Genomic DNA, 13,033 nt, shown 5'->3' with positions numbered 1-13,033 from the left:
ATTTCACTTGCACCAGCTACAGGGCAGGTGTTGTCACTATCAGAGAGGAAGTTACTAGCTGGTGTTGACGCGACTAAGCAAGGAGGCGTGGAGTCTAACGCACCCCTGGTGTTCACCAGGGATCCCCACAAGGTAGTTTGGGATTCGCTGTAAGAGGGTGCGCAAGTCACGGTTCTCCAGAACAGCGTAGAAATAGGGTGGACAGGCAATCCGGGTCCGAACCAACACTCCGGCATGGTAGAAAGGATGATCCAAAGAGAAGTCAGAGGCAGGCCAAGAAACAGGCAACCAATACTAGCAGCGAGGTACAAGGCATAATCCAAAGGAAGGTCAAAGAGATAGCTGAGTTAAACACTGGAACAGGAACAGGAACAAACAAGTGCTGGAGCTGGATGAAACAAATATTCTGGCACCCTAACGGTACCCGAGACTCCCTTATATCCCCCTGTGTGGTATCTGATACGGGGGGGGAGATTGATGGCGGTCAGAGACGCTGATCGCCGACTGTAAATAGCAAGACTTCCTGTTGCCTAGCAACGGGACGCGACAGTGACTGTGCATCCACGTGCGGTCCGGAAGTAGAGAAAGCGTCCCGTTGCTAGGTAATCGAACCCGACGATCGAAGTCGAACAGGTGGCCGCCTCTCGCACCTAGTGTCAGTGCGGAGGCGGCGCCTGACAGTAACTCCCTCCCCTCTCCCCGGAACAGAACGATTAGCAGAGTGGCCTCTAAGAAAGATGGAAAGAAGACAGGGAGCGTGTAACTCCTTATTGTCCACCCAAGATCTCTCTTTTGGGCCATAAACTTTCCAATTAACTAGGAACTGAGTTTTACCATGAATAATACGGGAATCTAGGATACGGTCGACCTTTCCCATAACCAATTTGATGGGAGGAGGAGGAAGAAGACTCCTAGAAAATTCAGTAAGAATTAAGGGTTTGAGTAGACATATATGAAAGGAATTGTGAACCCGAGAGAGAGGGAGGCAACAGGAGTTTGTAGGTGACCGCGTTGATGATGTGCGAGATGCAAAAAGGCCCAATATAACGGGGTGCAAATTTCATAGTCTTTGTCTCCTACATGAAGAACAGGATGAGTTCTGCGATGGCAATCCGCAAAATGTTTGTGTCGGTTGGAGGGTTGTAACAATTTGTCTTGAACCTGAGACCAGATCCTGGAAAATTCACGAACCATTCCTTGAACCACAGGAACAGAGACACTGGAATCCTCAAAAAGGGTCGGTAAGACTGGATGTCTACCGAAGATGGTGAAGAAGGGGGGTACTACGGTGGATATGTGCTGATGGTTATTATGACAGAACTCTGCTCAAGAAAGATGGTTACTCCAGGAGGCTTGATGGTTGGAACAATAACAACGGAGGAAAGTCTCCAAATCCTGTTTCACCCGCTCAGTTTGATCATTGGTCTGGGGGTGGTAGCCTGAGGAGAATTTTAGCTGAATACCAAGATGTTTTCAAAAGGATCTCCATAATTTAGAGATAAATTGTACTCCTCGGTCAGAGATGATCTCTAGGGGTCAACCGTGGAGGCGGAAAATGTTGTTGATAAAAAGGAGACCAAGCCGAAGGTAATTTCTTGAGAGGAACAAAGTGTGCCCACTTAGAATAGCGATCCACCACCACCCAAATGGTCTTGATCCCATGGCTATTGGGTAGATCTGTGACAAAGTCCATAGAAATGCTTGTCCATGGCGATTCTGGAACAGAAAGTGGTAAAAGAAGCCTGGCTGGATATCGCCTAGGAGTCTTGTGGCAGACACAAACGTCACAGGTAGCAATATATTTGTGGACATCAGAGCTCAAAGATGGCCACCTGTAATTACGGGATAAGAGGGCAATGGTTTTCTTAATGCCCGCATGGCCATCAAATTTGGAGTTGTGAGTCCAGGACAAAAGTTTAGAACGAAGATGGACATCCACAAAGGAACGCCCGGAAGTAGAGAAAGCGTCCCGTTGCCTAGCAATGGATGATAGGAGGGGCACAGGCGGCCGCCTCTCGCACTTAGTGTCAGTGCCGCAGGCGGCACCTGACAGGTGTATGTGCCAGCTGATAGCTATGACTGACATGTATGCAATCTGGAACATGTGTATTCAAGTAAGAGAAACTATAAAATGCATCTCCTGTACAGTATGCATTAAGAACATATTAGTTCATGTAATTCATCTTAAAGAAAAAATAAAATAAAAACTGTTTTTTACCATGTATTTTTATCAATGATTATACTATTAAGAGTTGTTAATTTATTTAATAGAAATTTTTTTTTGCATCCGTTCTGATGGAACATGGAAATGTTTCTTGAGATCCTCTTGCATTTGAGTATGGGCTTATGTGTGTACAAGATAGATACGATTTTTTTAAATGCATGTTGCATTCACATTGCGTTCGAAGATGAAACAGGCCTATAAACTTTAACATTGTTGGCAGAGGTCTGTAGAAACCTCAATGTAGAAGATTGGGAAGATTAACAATTGTCTTCAGTGTTCTCTGTAAATAGTCTTTCTCACTGTTAAATGATGGACTCCAAATTGTTTGGAAATGGCTGTGTAACTCCTTCCAGACAGATGATCCGCAACAACTACTTCTCTGAGATCATATGTACTTTCTCCTTGGCAAGGTGTTAACAAAAACATGAATGCTCCAGACTGGACAGCCAAAGGTTCTACTATTATATAAAGGTGACAGCACTTCCCGGTGATCAAATAATGATGTGCACTCGATTAGCAGCACTTGGCTCAAGTCACTTTCTTTACTGATATGGAAGCAGTAAGGGTGTACTTACTTTTTCACACATGAATATTTCATGCTGGATTATTTTATGTTGAATAAAAGAATGAAATATGTTAGAGCTTATTTGTTACATGTAATTAGATTTACCAAATATATGACTTGGTGTGGACTAGACAGGCCCGGCGCTCCCATTAGGCAACCTTAGGCAGTTGCCTAGGGCGCCGGGACCTGCAGGGCGCCGCTGCCGCTGACTAGATTTAAAAATCTAGTCAGCGGCAGCTGAGAGAAGTGGGAGAGAGGTGCAGCGGCGGCGGGGTGCCGCCGCTATTTTTTCCAACGTCCGCCGTCAGTGTGCCCGGCGCATCACACATCTGATCACTTGTTGAAATTTTGCCTAGGGCGCCAAAAACCCTAGCACCGGCCCTGGGACTAGATGCATGTTGTTTATGTCTGGATATGTGACAACAGATGTGAAAGAGGTGTGCTTCCTTTTCCATATCACTTATACAAATTAAGAAGCACTGTGTAGAAGGATATATTCAGGCATTAGCTTTATCTACACAACAAACTTGTTTTTTTAGTGGGATTATTACAGATGTAGGTGGTGTTTAACTAATGACATGGACCGCAAGCTTAGACCTATTAAAACATTACTTTTAGACACAACTAACCATAACCTTTAGGACTATGAATGGTATTTCACATATTTTGGAAAAAGGTGTTGGATTTGCAACCCCTAATCCTTCCCCACTTAACCATTTTCCACTTAATATTAACAGCTAGCACTAAGGTCAAGGGCTGGTGAGTGAACTCACTATTTTACTATTCTCACTAGAAGGATAAAATATAATCACATGAGGGTCTAACTTCTACAGGAGCATTGCACATAATGGGCCTGATTCATCAAAGCATGTATTCTGAGTGCAACCCGCATTCAATATTATATGCACATATTTAGGCTTTGCATACTCCCGAATTCATCAAGGCACAGACCTCTAGATGCGGGTGCTTTTGAACTTGGAGGCAGGTGTGTTGTTATGTACTACACAAGATACTGCAGGATACGTCCAATACCTATGTGGATTATAAATTTGCAAAAGAACGCACAGGAAAATAAAACAAATATTGAATTAATGATTCCTGTTAATAATAAAGTCATTAATGATCAACCATTTAAAGGAAAAAAATGTTTGTTGTTTTTTAGTTTTTTTTACCATGGAATACATTTATTAGAATGTTGTTAATGGCCACTGAACATAAAATACATTTTTACAGTTGCACGTGATTGCAAACACATGTTATAGAATGCATACAAGGCTGTCAACACCACTGATCAGAACTTAGACTAGCCAGTGGATCCCAAACTTTCTCAGTTCGAGGCACACTTAGGACCTCCATAAGTTTCTCCAAGGCACCCCTAAGCCAAAATAATTACCAAGTAGTCCCGTGCCTTCCTTACCACAGCCCCTGGCAGCGGCACCCCTGTGAGATCGGCGTGGCACCCCACGGAGTCGCAGCGCACACTTTGGGAACCACTGGATTATCCCCTTAGCTGGAGCAGAAAAACAAGTAACTTTGAGATGCTCAGAGCTGAATTCAGACATGGCTGCACGCACTTGAGTTTGGCATACCCCTACTGTACCATTACTATGGCAAAAAGCCCTTTCCATGTCCAGTTCACTCCCTGAAATCACACGCTGCAGTAAGAATCCTTTGCATGTGAACACGCAGCGGACCTGGCTACATTCACTGACATATTCCGGTTCTTGGCATGGGCAGAGTAATTTTCCGGACGCTCAAAATCGGCAGATATGTGCCTTGGTGAATCAGGCCCAATAAGTCTATTAGCAATAAGATTTCAAACTTTTGACTGGAATGCTCTGGCTTCCTGTTATTAATCTTATTAGTGATGATAGAGGTAGTACTACTCACTTTCTTATTTCATAGGTGGATTACCTCATTTGTTTTCATATGCTTTTGATCATCTTCATGTGTTTCTGACTAAATTTTTAGCCCAGGTTGAACTAATCATGACACAGACTATTCCTCAATTGCCACGCTTTAGCTAATTGTTATCATGCTAGTGTATTGATGCAAAATTCTGTGTTTTTTTACTCTTGCTCTAGTCTACCAGGACTCTTTCCTCTGCATAACTTTCCCATGTGGTATGATTTTATTTTGGAACATGTACATAGGCCTTGCTTCCAAACATTCTAATATGCTGCAGCTCAGGGTTCCTTCAGTTCCACTGTTCATATGAAGTTTTCTCTGCAGCCCCACTGGGTAAATTATTTTAGAGATAATAGGCTGTAATGTTTGCTTCACCCCAACATGTTGTTGGCATATCTGTGTCAAAGAGCATATTTTGCCTTCTTTCACCGAGAGTATGGTTCTTTCTACTATAACATTCTGTTTGGGGCTGTACTGGACTGTGATCAGGAACACAATCTTATTCATTTTCAAGATGGTTTGTGATTTACCACATGTCTATTCAGGTCCATTAACTATACATAATTTCTTTGGCCAAACATATTGCTTACTTGAGCAAAATACTCTTAAGAGTTTCTTTGATACTTCATCTTTGCTATACTATCTATCTATACTATTGTAATGATAGATAGTATAGTATAGTATATTTAGTATATATATCTATACTATTGGCTATATTAATTGACTATCGATAAACATAAAAAAATACTTCTTCTTACCTAGGCTCTCAATGGTTAGCACATGTCCATGTGCTTCAACTGTCCATTGCTGTATTTTTCTTGTAATTTTCCCAAACATCTGGTGCTTTTCATCATTTAACTGCACTGATAAATTTTAATGCCATTATCAAACAGTTCTTTAACTAGCATCTTTGTTGCTTAGGGGTTCCTACAATGCCGTAACTATACATTTTGGTGCCCTGGGCGAGACAGGGCACCGGTGCCCCCATCTAAGGAGGGGGGGGGTTGGTCGGAGCAGAGAAAGAGAGAGAGATTTTAACTTACCGAAGTTTGATGCTTCAGCCGTTAACTTCTACTGTGGAACGCATGTGCGTTCCACTGACAGGAAGTTCGGCATTTGGAACGCAAATGCCGAACTTCCTGTCAGTGGAACGCACATGCGTTCCACGGCGGATCTTAATGGCTGAAGCATCAAACTCTGGTAAGTTCAAATCTCTCTCTCTCTTCCGCCATTAAGCGGAACTTAAGTCCTGAAGGCAGGTAGCGGGCGGCTGCTGCACCCCCTTGGCTTTGCGCCCTGGGCGACGGCACCGCCCTCGTTACGGCACTGAGTTCCTATGTTGGTACCACAATGTTGGTCTTGCTTGGTGGTGTCGACCACTTCTTTGCAATTCATCTGGTATAATTCATGAGTGATTTTTCCTGCTGCAGATAATGAATCCCTTTTGTGATGACGCAGCTGTCATTAAAGAGTGTCACAACATTGACTTGCTATGTAAGTTTAATCACTGACAACAGATAAGATATGGGATCATTCTCTTGAGTGCAGGGGAGACTATAGGTAGTGAAGGTAAATTTCCCTGATTCCTTCTGAGATCTCCACTTTCCTTCAGATACAGTAGCTCTTTCCATCTTACTTTGTTCAAGATGAGAGAGAGGAAGCTTTTATTGCTAATCATACGACTCATTATTTTGGGATCAATCCACCATGCATGCTTTGATGACAAAAGTACATTGATGATAAAAGCCACCTCAATACCTGAAGTGTTATCATAGTCCTTAATAGCATTTTTGGCTTTCTGGTGAGTGTTTTGATTCTTCAGCTGACTGACTCTAGCTATTTAAATGCTGCAGTCAACTTTTAAGGGACCAAGTTTGTTGTCTACAAAACATTTGCGTGTTTCACTTTGTCTAAGTTTTTACTCCAATCTTGTGTTTTAAGGCTGACTCTGCTATGGGACCATTGTCATTGTCTGTGCTCTCTTTCTTCTGCTTGTATTTAATCACAAGCTTGCCTTTAACATATTAAAATATGAGCTCATCATCTGTTGACCACTGAATAGCCGCTATGTGGAAGTCTGTCTTTTACTTCCACAATACCATGTAGACACTCTACCATTTCTAAAGTATTCCAGCATATGATGACCCTTAATCATATTTAGTTTTCTGACGAAATACAGTTTATTACTGATATTTGCCCTATCATCTTTTAGTAGCTCCTCAAACATTTGTTTTTTACATTTTCATCTGTGCTCAAATTGATCATCTTGTATGCTAAGGGAAATTGTATCTTGGGCTTTTTAATTGTTCTTGATCCAATTGGCCTGGCCTCTTGTGTATATCATCATCTATTTATTTATATAGCGCCACTAATTCCGCAGCGCTGTACAGAGAACTCATTCACATCAGTCCCTGTCCCATTGGAGCTCATAATCTAAATCCCTAACATAGACAGACTGAGAGAGACTAAGGGCAATTTAATAGCAGCCAATTAACCTATCAGTATGTTTTTGGAGTGTGGGAGGAAACTGGAGCACCCGGAGGAAACCCACGCAAAGACAGGGAGAACATACAAACTCCACACAGATAAGGCCATGTTCAGGAATCGAACTCATGACCCAAGTGCTGTGAGGCAGAAGTGCTAACCACTAAGCCACCATGCTGCCCACATATTTCCATGTACCCTCCTTTTTCTTTTTTTAGAGCAAATATTACAGTCAGCTTCTTACACTGAGGCTACATCCAACAGTTTCACATATCCTGTCTTTTTGAAAAAAATGTTAACAAATTAACAAACACATATAACACAGTAGTTATCAAATTAAACATATCAATAGCTATTTTTCTAACACATGATCATTTAGAGATGGTGCTGTTAACCTCAAACAAGCTATTAATAGGTTCAGTCATAGCATTTTATGTAAAGGAGGCGAGTACTCTGCATGTAGTAGTTTGTGCCCATGGGCTTTATTGCCCATTTAAAGCAGTGCAAATGCTGCTGATTGATTGACGGCAGAACAGACAATAGAGAGCTGTCCTTTGGTTGTTCCCAATTAGCTGTGTAGCTATCAGTGTAGAAAATGCTGCCATGCTGACTTTCCCATGTTTGGCAACTAGATAATGGAAGAGGCAATATCATGTTTATACAGTTTATTGGGAGGTGAGGAATCTAAAACAGGAAATAAAAGGGTGAAGCATTAGTTCTTACTTCTTATTGACAATATATGTATTATCTTTGATCAGCAAAGAGGAAGCAATACTAAATGGAAGCCCTGCTATCAGTTTGGGTCATCAACCCTCAGAAAATACTCTTACAACTGATTGAACATTACAATTTAAATCTATGAATCACTGTTTGTTTGTTTTCTTTGTTTTTTTTTTAATTACTTCTAGCTCCCTGTGGATACAATGAGACTTTAGAAGATGGCAAAACAATTCAGTACCCCCCATGCAAGACAGGAGCATGGATTGTACCTGCGATAATGGCCTGTTATTTATTGGTTGCAAATATTCTTCTAGTAAACCTCCTGATAGCAGTATTTAAGTAAGTCAATCATTTTGTTATTTTTGAGTATTTAACAAACCTGAAACTGAGCAGTAAAGACCATGTAAACGGTGGCCACCTTATGCCAAAGCAGAATTTGGAGAGGTGCAGTGCATGGCAAATACAGTTTAAATTGGAATGAAATGCTGTAACAAAAAGGATATCATTAATGTAACATGCATATCACACAGTCCAGTGTAAAAGGAAATCCTTTTGATATGGTGAAAAAGTGCATATTTTAGTGCTATACTTAGCATGTACGGCATAGTTAAAAACATACTTATCACCCCTTTTATGGAATAATGCATAATATGGCAAAAAGTAAATACAGATATCAATTGTGGTGATCCCAGAGCCCATATTCTTGTGGCCACAGGACAATGTAGAGCCCATATTCTGGTGACCACAGTATAATATAAAGCAAAAATTGTAAAAATGTAGAGCCAATATCTTGGTGACCACTGTTTAATGCAGAGCACATATAATGGTAACCATGGAAAATGCAGAGCCTACTGAGCATGTTCGGCCAATAGGAGATGGGTAGGGGCAGAATTACCAGAAAAGTAAAGTGAGGGGACTTCTTATAAAGCAGCCCATATAACTACTGTATGGGAGTGGGCAATTCTACTGTGGTCACCAAATATGGACAAATACGCACTCAATTCCTCCTGTCCCCACCGCTGTTTGGCTGAACCTGCTTAGTCCCAAAGACTGGCAGGCTGAGAATCCTATAAAGAGAGTTGGAGAAATGAATATACTGCTAAGAGGCACGAAAATACATGTCCGATGGGACTTTGGAAACCCCGGTAGGTATTTATAAACTGTAGAGAACCCAAAAATCAGACTGACCACATGACGACTAAATATTAACTAAATATTTCAAATGTTTTAAAATTTCTTTAGGTTCCCGATATGTGACTACTTTGTATGTTAAATAATAAACTTTATCTGAGACCGTAAAACGTTAAAAATAAAGCATGATTTGACATGAAATAGTCAGCTTAAACCATCTGTGTGTGTACTTTTTCTTCCGTGCAGTAAGTACTCATTGTTATCGCTCTGTTTTCCTCTCTAGTAACACATTCTTTGAAGTCAAGTCAATATCGAACCAGGTTTGGAAATTCCAGCGATACCAGTTGATAATGACATTCCATGAAAGGCCTGTCTTACCACCACCGTTGATTATTTTCAGCCATTTCACTATGATCTGCAAACACCTTTGCTGTCGTTGGAGGAAACATGAAAGTGACCAAGATGAAAGAGACTATGGACTAAGTAAGGCTTGTGCTGTATAATACTTATAAATCGGACATTTACACACTACAATAAGACAACACATTCACACACAGGGAGACATTTAATTAAAACGTTAGCAAAATATTTGACCTAAAGGTTTTTTTCTTCAGCCCCTTTAGTCTCTACAATCGATTCCTGTGTCTAGTAGAACTGCTGGGTCCCAGCCGGTAGCAGCTACCAACTAATTGTAACAGTCACCTATTTAGGCATTTAAACCAGGAGAAGTTTGAAAGCATAAACTCTGCATTGAACATTGTTGATGCAGCTGATCGAACAAGTCAGTGAGGCCATATATTCATCGGCACTTCACAACCTTTCAGTTCCCTCTGTTTACTTTCAAACTTATCCAGGCTTTCGTGTCTGGAGTAGCAACTGTGACATGCCCTGCCAGGGCTAAATAGCTTAGTTTTACATCGGACACTATGGGCTAGATGTACTAAGCTGCGGGTTTGAAAAAGTGGGGATGTTGCCTATAGCAACCAATCAGATTCTAGCTTTCATTTATTTAGTACCTTCTACAAAATGATAGCTAGAATCTGATTGGCTGCTATAGGCAACATCCCCACTTTTTCAAACCCGCAGCTTAGTAAATCTAGCCATATGTGTCGGAACTACCCCAAGTGGGGGAGGAGTTAAATTAAGGATCACATTTTTAAATCTTATATATTTATTTATTTTTTAAACAATAGTTTGTATTACATTTTGTCAGATAAAGGGGTATAGAAAGGAAATAAAAAAAAAAGGGAAAGGAACAACTAGAGGACACAAAAATGGGGGGTACAAAGTGGGAGAAGTACACAGTAAAATTCTAATGGCAAAATATACAGAATTATCTTCATGCACCCAATAAAACATGTCAAAAATGAAAAATAAATGCCTAAGGCGAGGGAGGTCTTGGAGAAGTCTGATGGTGAAGGAGACTCACATCATCAGTTACAAACTTATGCCAGCGAAACCATTTTATTAAGGGCGAAGACGAATGTTATATATTTTTAAACTGACAGTGGAAATTCACATGAGGCTGTGAGAATTAGTTTCAGAAGTTTATGTCCAAATCTTTATGTAAACATTTGATTTGATGGGCTCCAGTACTTTGTGCAAGCTGCAAATATCATGGTGGTGTAAACCAATTAATAAACAGCAATAGTAATGTTTGCAGACTATAAAATGTATCACATATCATATTAAAGTGTCATCTTATTTATTTATTAGCTTTTTATTTATTAACGCAGCACTTAACAGAGAGAATGTTTAATTATTCACATCAGTCTCTGCCCCAGTGGACCTTATAGACTAAGTTTGCCACCACACAAATATCTCTTTCGAAATATTGGTATATACAGCTATCACTCAGGGATTATTTACAGAACTGATATTTTAATACAATGTCTGGCAATACAGGGTGAGTTTACATTCTACGGTGTACTATAATGAGTGGAGGTCAGCAGCTTTGCTAAGAGGATACTGAGGGTACTGAGAACAGTGCAATGTCCCGGTCCTGCTATAATAGATAAGGACCTGCTTTGTATGGCAGCAAATTAAATGTATCCCATTGACTCATTACAAAGTTATAATACATTTATTAACAATAGAACCTGCAATCCTCCATCTAACTGAGGCCCAATACATATTATAATGATTACAGATGTTGGTACAAACATAGGTACAGTGGTCTCAGAGAATGTAGACCAGGGATTATGTTTAGCACTTCTCCATCTTCTTCTCTTCATATACACTGTTATTGGTAAACCTGCTATTGGTAAACCTGTTGTTTATTCCTTCTGAATATTGTGAAAATGTATTACTTTCTTTCCAGAGTCTCAGCTAACCGTCCTGCCCAACCACATTTCTCCTATATTGTATATTGTTAACCTATATTTATTTAGCCCCAAAATATTATGCAGCATTTTACAGAAAACGTTTAATTATTTACATCAGTCCCTTTCCTAGCGGAACTCACAGTGTAAAATCTCTAACACACAATAAGGTCAATTTCAAGCAAAGCCAATTAACTAGCAGAATTATTTTGGAGGAAACCAAGTCACCCGGAGAAAACCCACATGAATAAGATGGTAGAATAAGATGGTAGAATAAGATGGTAGAATAAGATGGTAGAATAAGATGGAAGATAAGATGAATAGAATAAGATGGAAGAATAAGAGAGAATAAGTAAACAGAAGTCTGGCTGATTTTTAACCTATGAGCCCTGTGAGAGGGAAATGCTAACCCATCCTCCATTCCACAGCCAGTATTGTCTCCTTCTCCCCAGAATCCTTCCTACTCATTCTCTACTACAACCTTCCTATGACTTCCTATTCTCCACTATCTTTATTACTTTTATATGTTCTTAAAGTAGTTATTCTTACAGTCAATGTACAGCATTCATCTGTAAATTCTGATATATCACCTCTTATTGCTCCATTTGTCCCTGGACAGAAAATTCACTTGTCTCAAAGCTGCATTATTTCTACTCTATTCTCTGCTACGACCAAATTCATACCACAAAGCTTACTCCCTGGATGTGCCTAATCCTCTCTATCTATACCATCTCTTGAATCACACTGCCATAATTTCTGGTATAACTATGTTCTTGTACACTTGTTCAAAACTTCGAGAACATGTCCATGTTTAATATGCTACTTTACCAGAGAGCACGTCTAACCAATGATTTAAGATCAGTAGTTAGTTTGAAGGAAAAAAAAGCTGCCAAGGGGTCCACAAAGTCTACAAAGTTATCTTTCATTTTGTCGCTCTGGCTCCAACCACCAATTTAGACGTATTTCAGTGCAGGGAGCTCCAACCTAATATTTTTTTGTATTGCATATGTTACTCCAATTAAGGGGCTCATTTACAGTTAGAAGTACATCTGCATTCCTATCCTGCCCATGTCCAAGATATAAATGTGAAAATACATCTGTATGCAGACTACTTATGACTGGAGGGGCAGAATGGGGCAGGGAAAGGGCACGGGAGCGTAGGCCAAGTTCAGTAAGGGAGTGATCATGTAATTGCCACTGAGGTATACCTGCCAGTGAGCGTATCTCTTGCAGAGGCTGTGGGGCTGTTGCAATAACACACAATGATGATGATGATGACAATCTGCAGCACTAGATAACCTCTTCTGTTAGGTAATAGTAGATTGACATTGCTATTATATGATGTTGCAACCGTCTATTTGAAATATTTAATTGATATCTCCATTTGGACTGCAGAAAAGATTCCACTTCATTTTAAAGGGGAAAAAAAATAGTTTGTTTGTATGTCAATTATTTCAGTTTCATTTAATTTGGATCTAGATTTTTTATTTTTGTTTCTATGTAATTATATTTTATATGGTAATTGAGACTTTCACATTTAATAATAATTGCCAAGACACTATTCTCGCTTGTCTATGTCATTACATTATTAGATTATGTACAAATATAGTAATGTGACTCCCATATGCTGCTAACACTGTCAAGCCCCATCTCTGCACTTTCTCTGCACTATCTTTGGGT

The 13,033-nt window shown here is 40.0% G+C and overlaps 1 protein-coding gene across 5 annotated transcripts in view; it reads left to right on the top strand.

Moving 5' to 3' along the window:
• Positions 1–13,033, top strand: part of TRPM3 (transient receptor potential cation channel subfamily M member 3) — a 295,149-nt gene that overhangs the window by 267,639 nt on the left and 14,477 nt on the right. For all 5 annotated transcript variants that reach the window (XM_075210971.1, XM_075210970.1, XM_075210969.1 and 2 more), the window contains 2 exons: positions 8,090–8,240; positions 9,316–9,515. In XM_075210971.1, the coding sequence (XP_075067072.1) occupies positions 8,090–8,240; positions 9,316–9,515 (351 nt within the window). The remainder of the gene's footprint in view (positions 1–8,089; positions 8,241–9,315; positions 9,516–13,033) is intronic.

This window comes from Mixophyes fleayi, chromosome 1 (genome assembly GCF_038048845.1).
Source record: "Mixophyes fleayi isolate aMixFle1 chromosome 1, aMixFle1.hap1, whole genome shotgun sequence".
Lineage (NCBI taxonomy): Eukaryota > Metazoa > Chordata > Amphibia > Anura > Limnodynastidae > Mixophyes > Mixophyes fleayi.
Note: the sequence above shows the minus strand (reverse complement) of the source record. Positions and strands in the feature narration are given on the sequence as shown.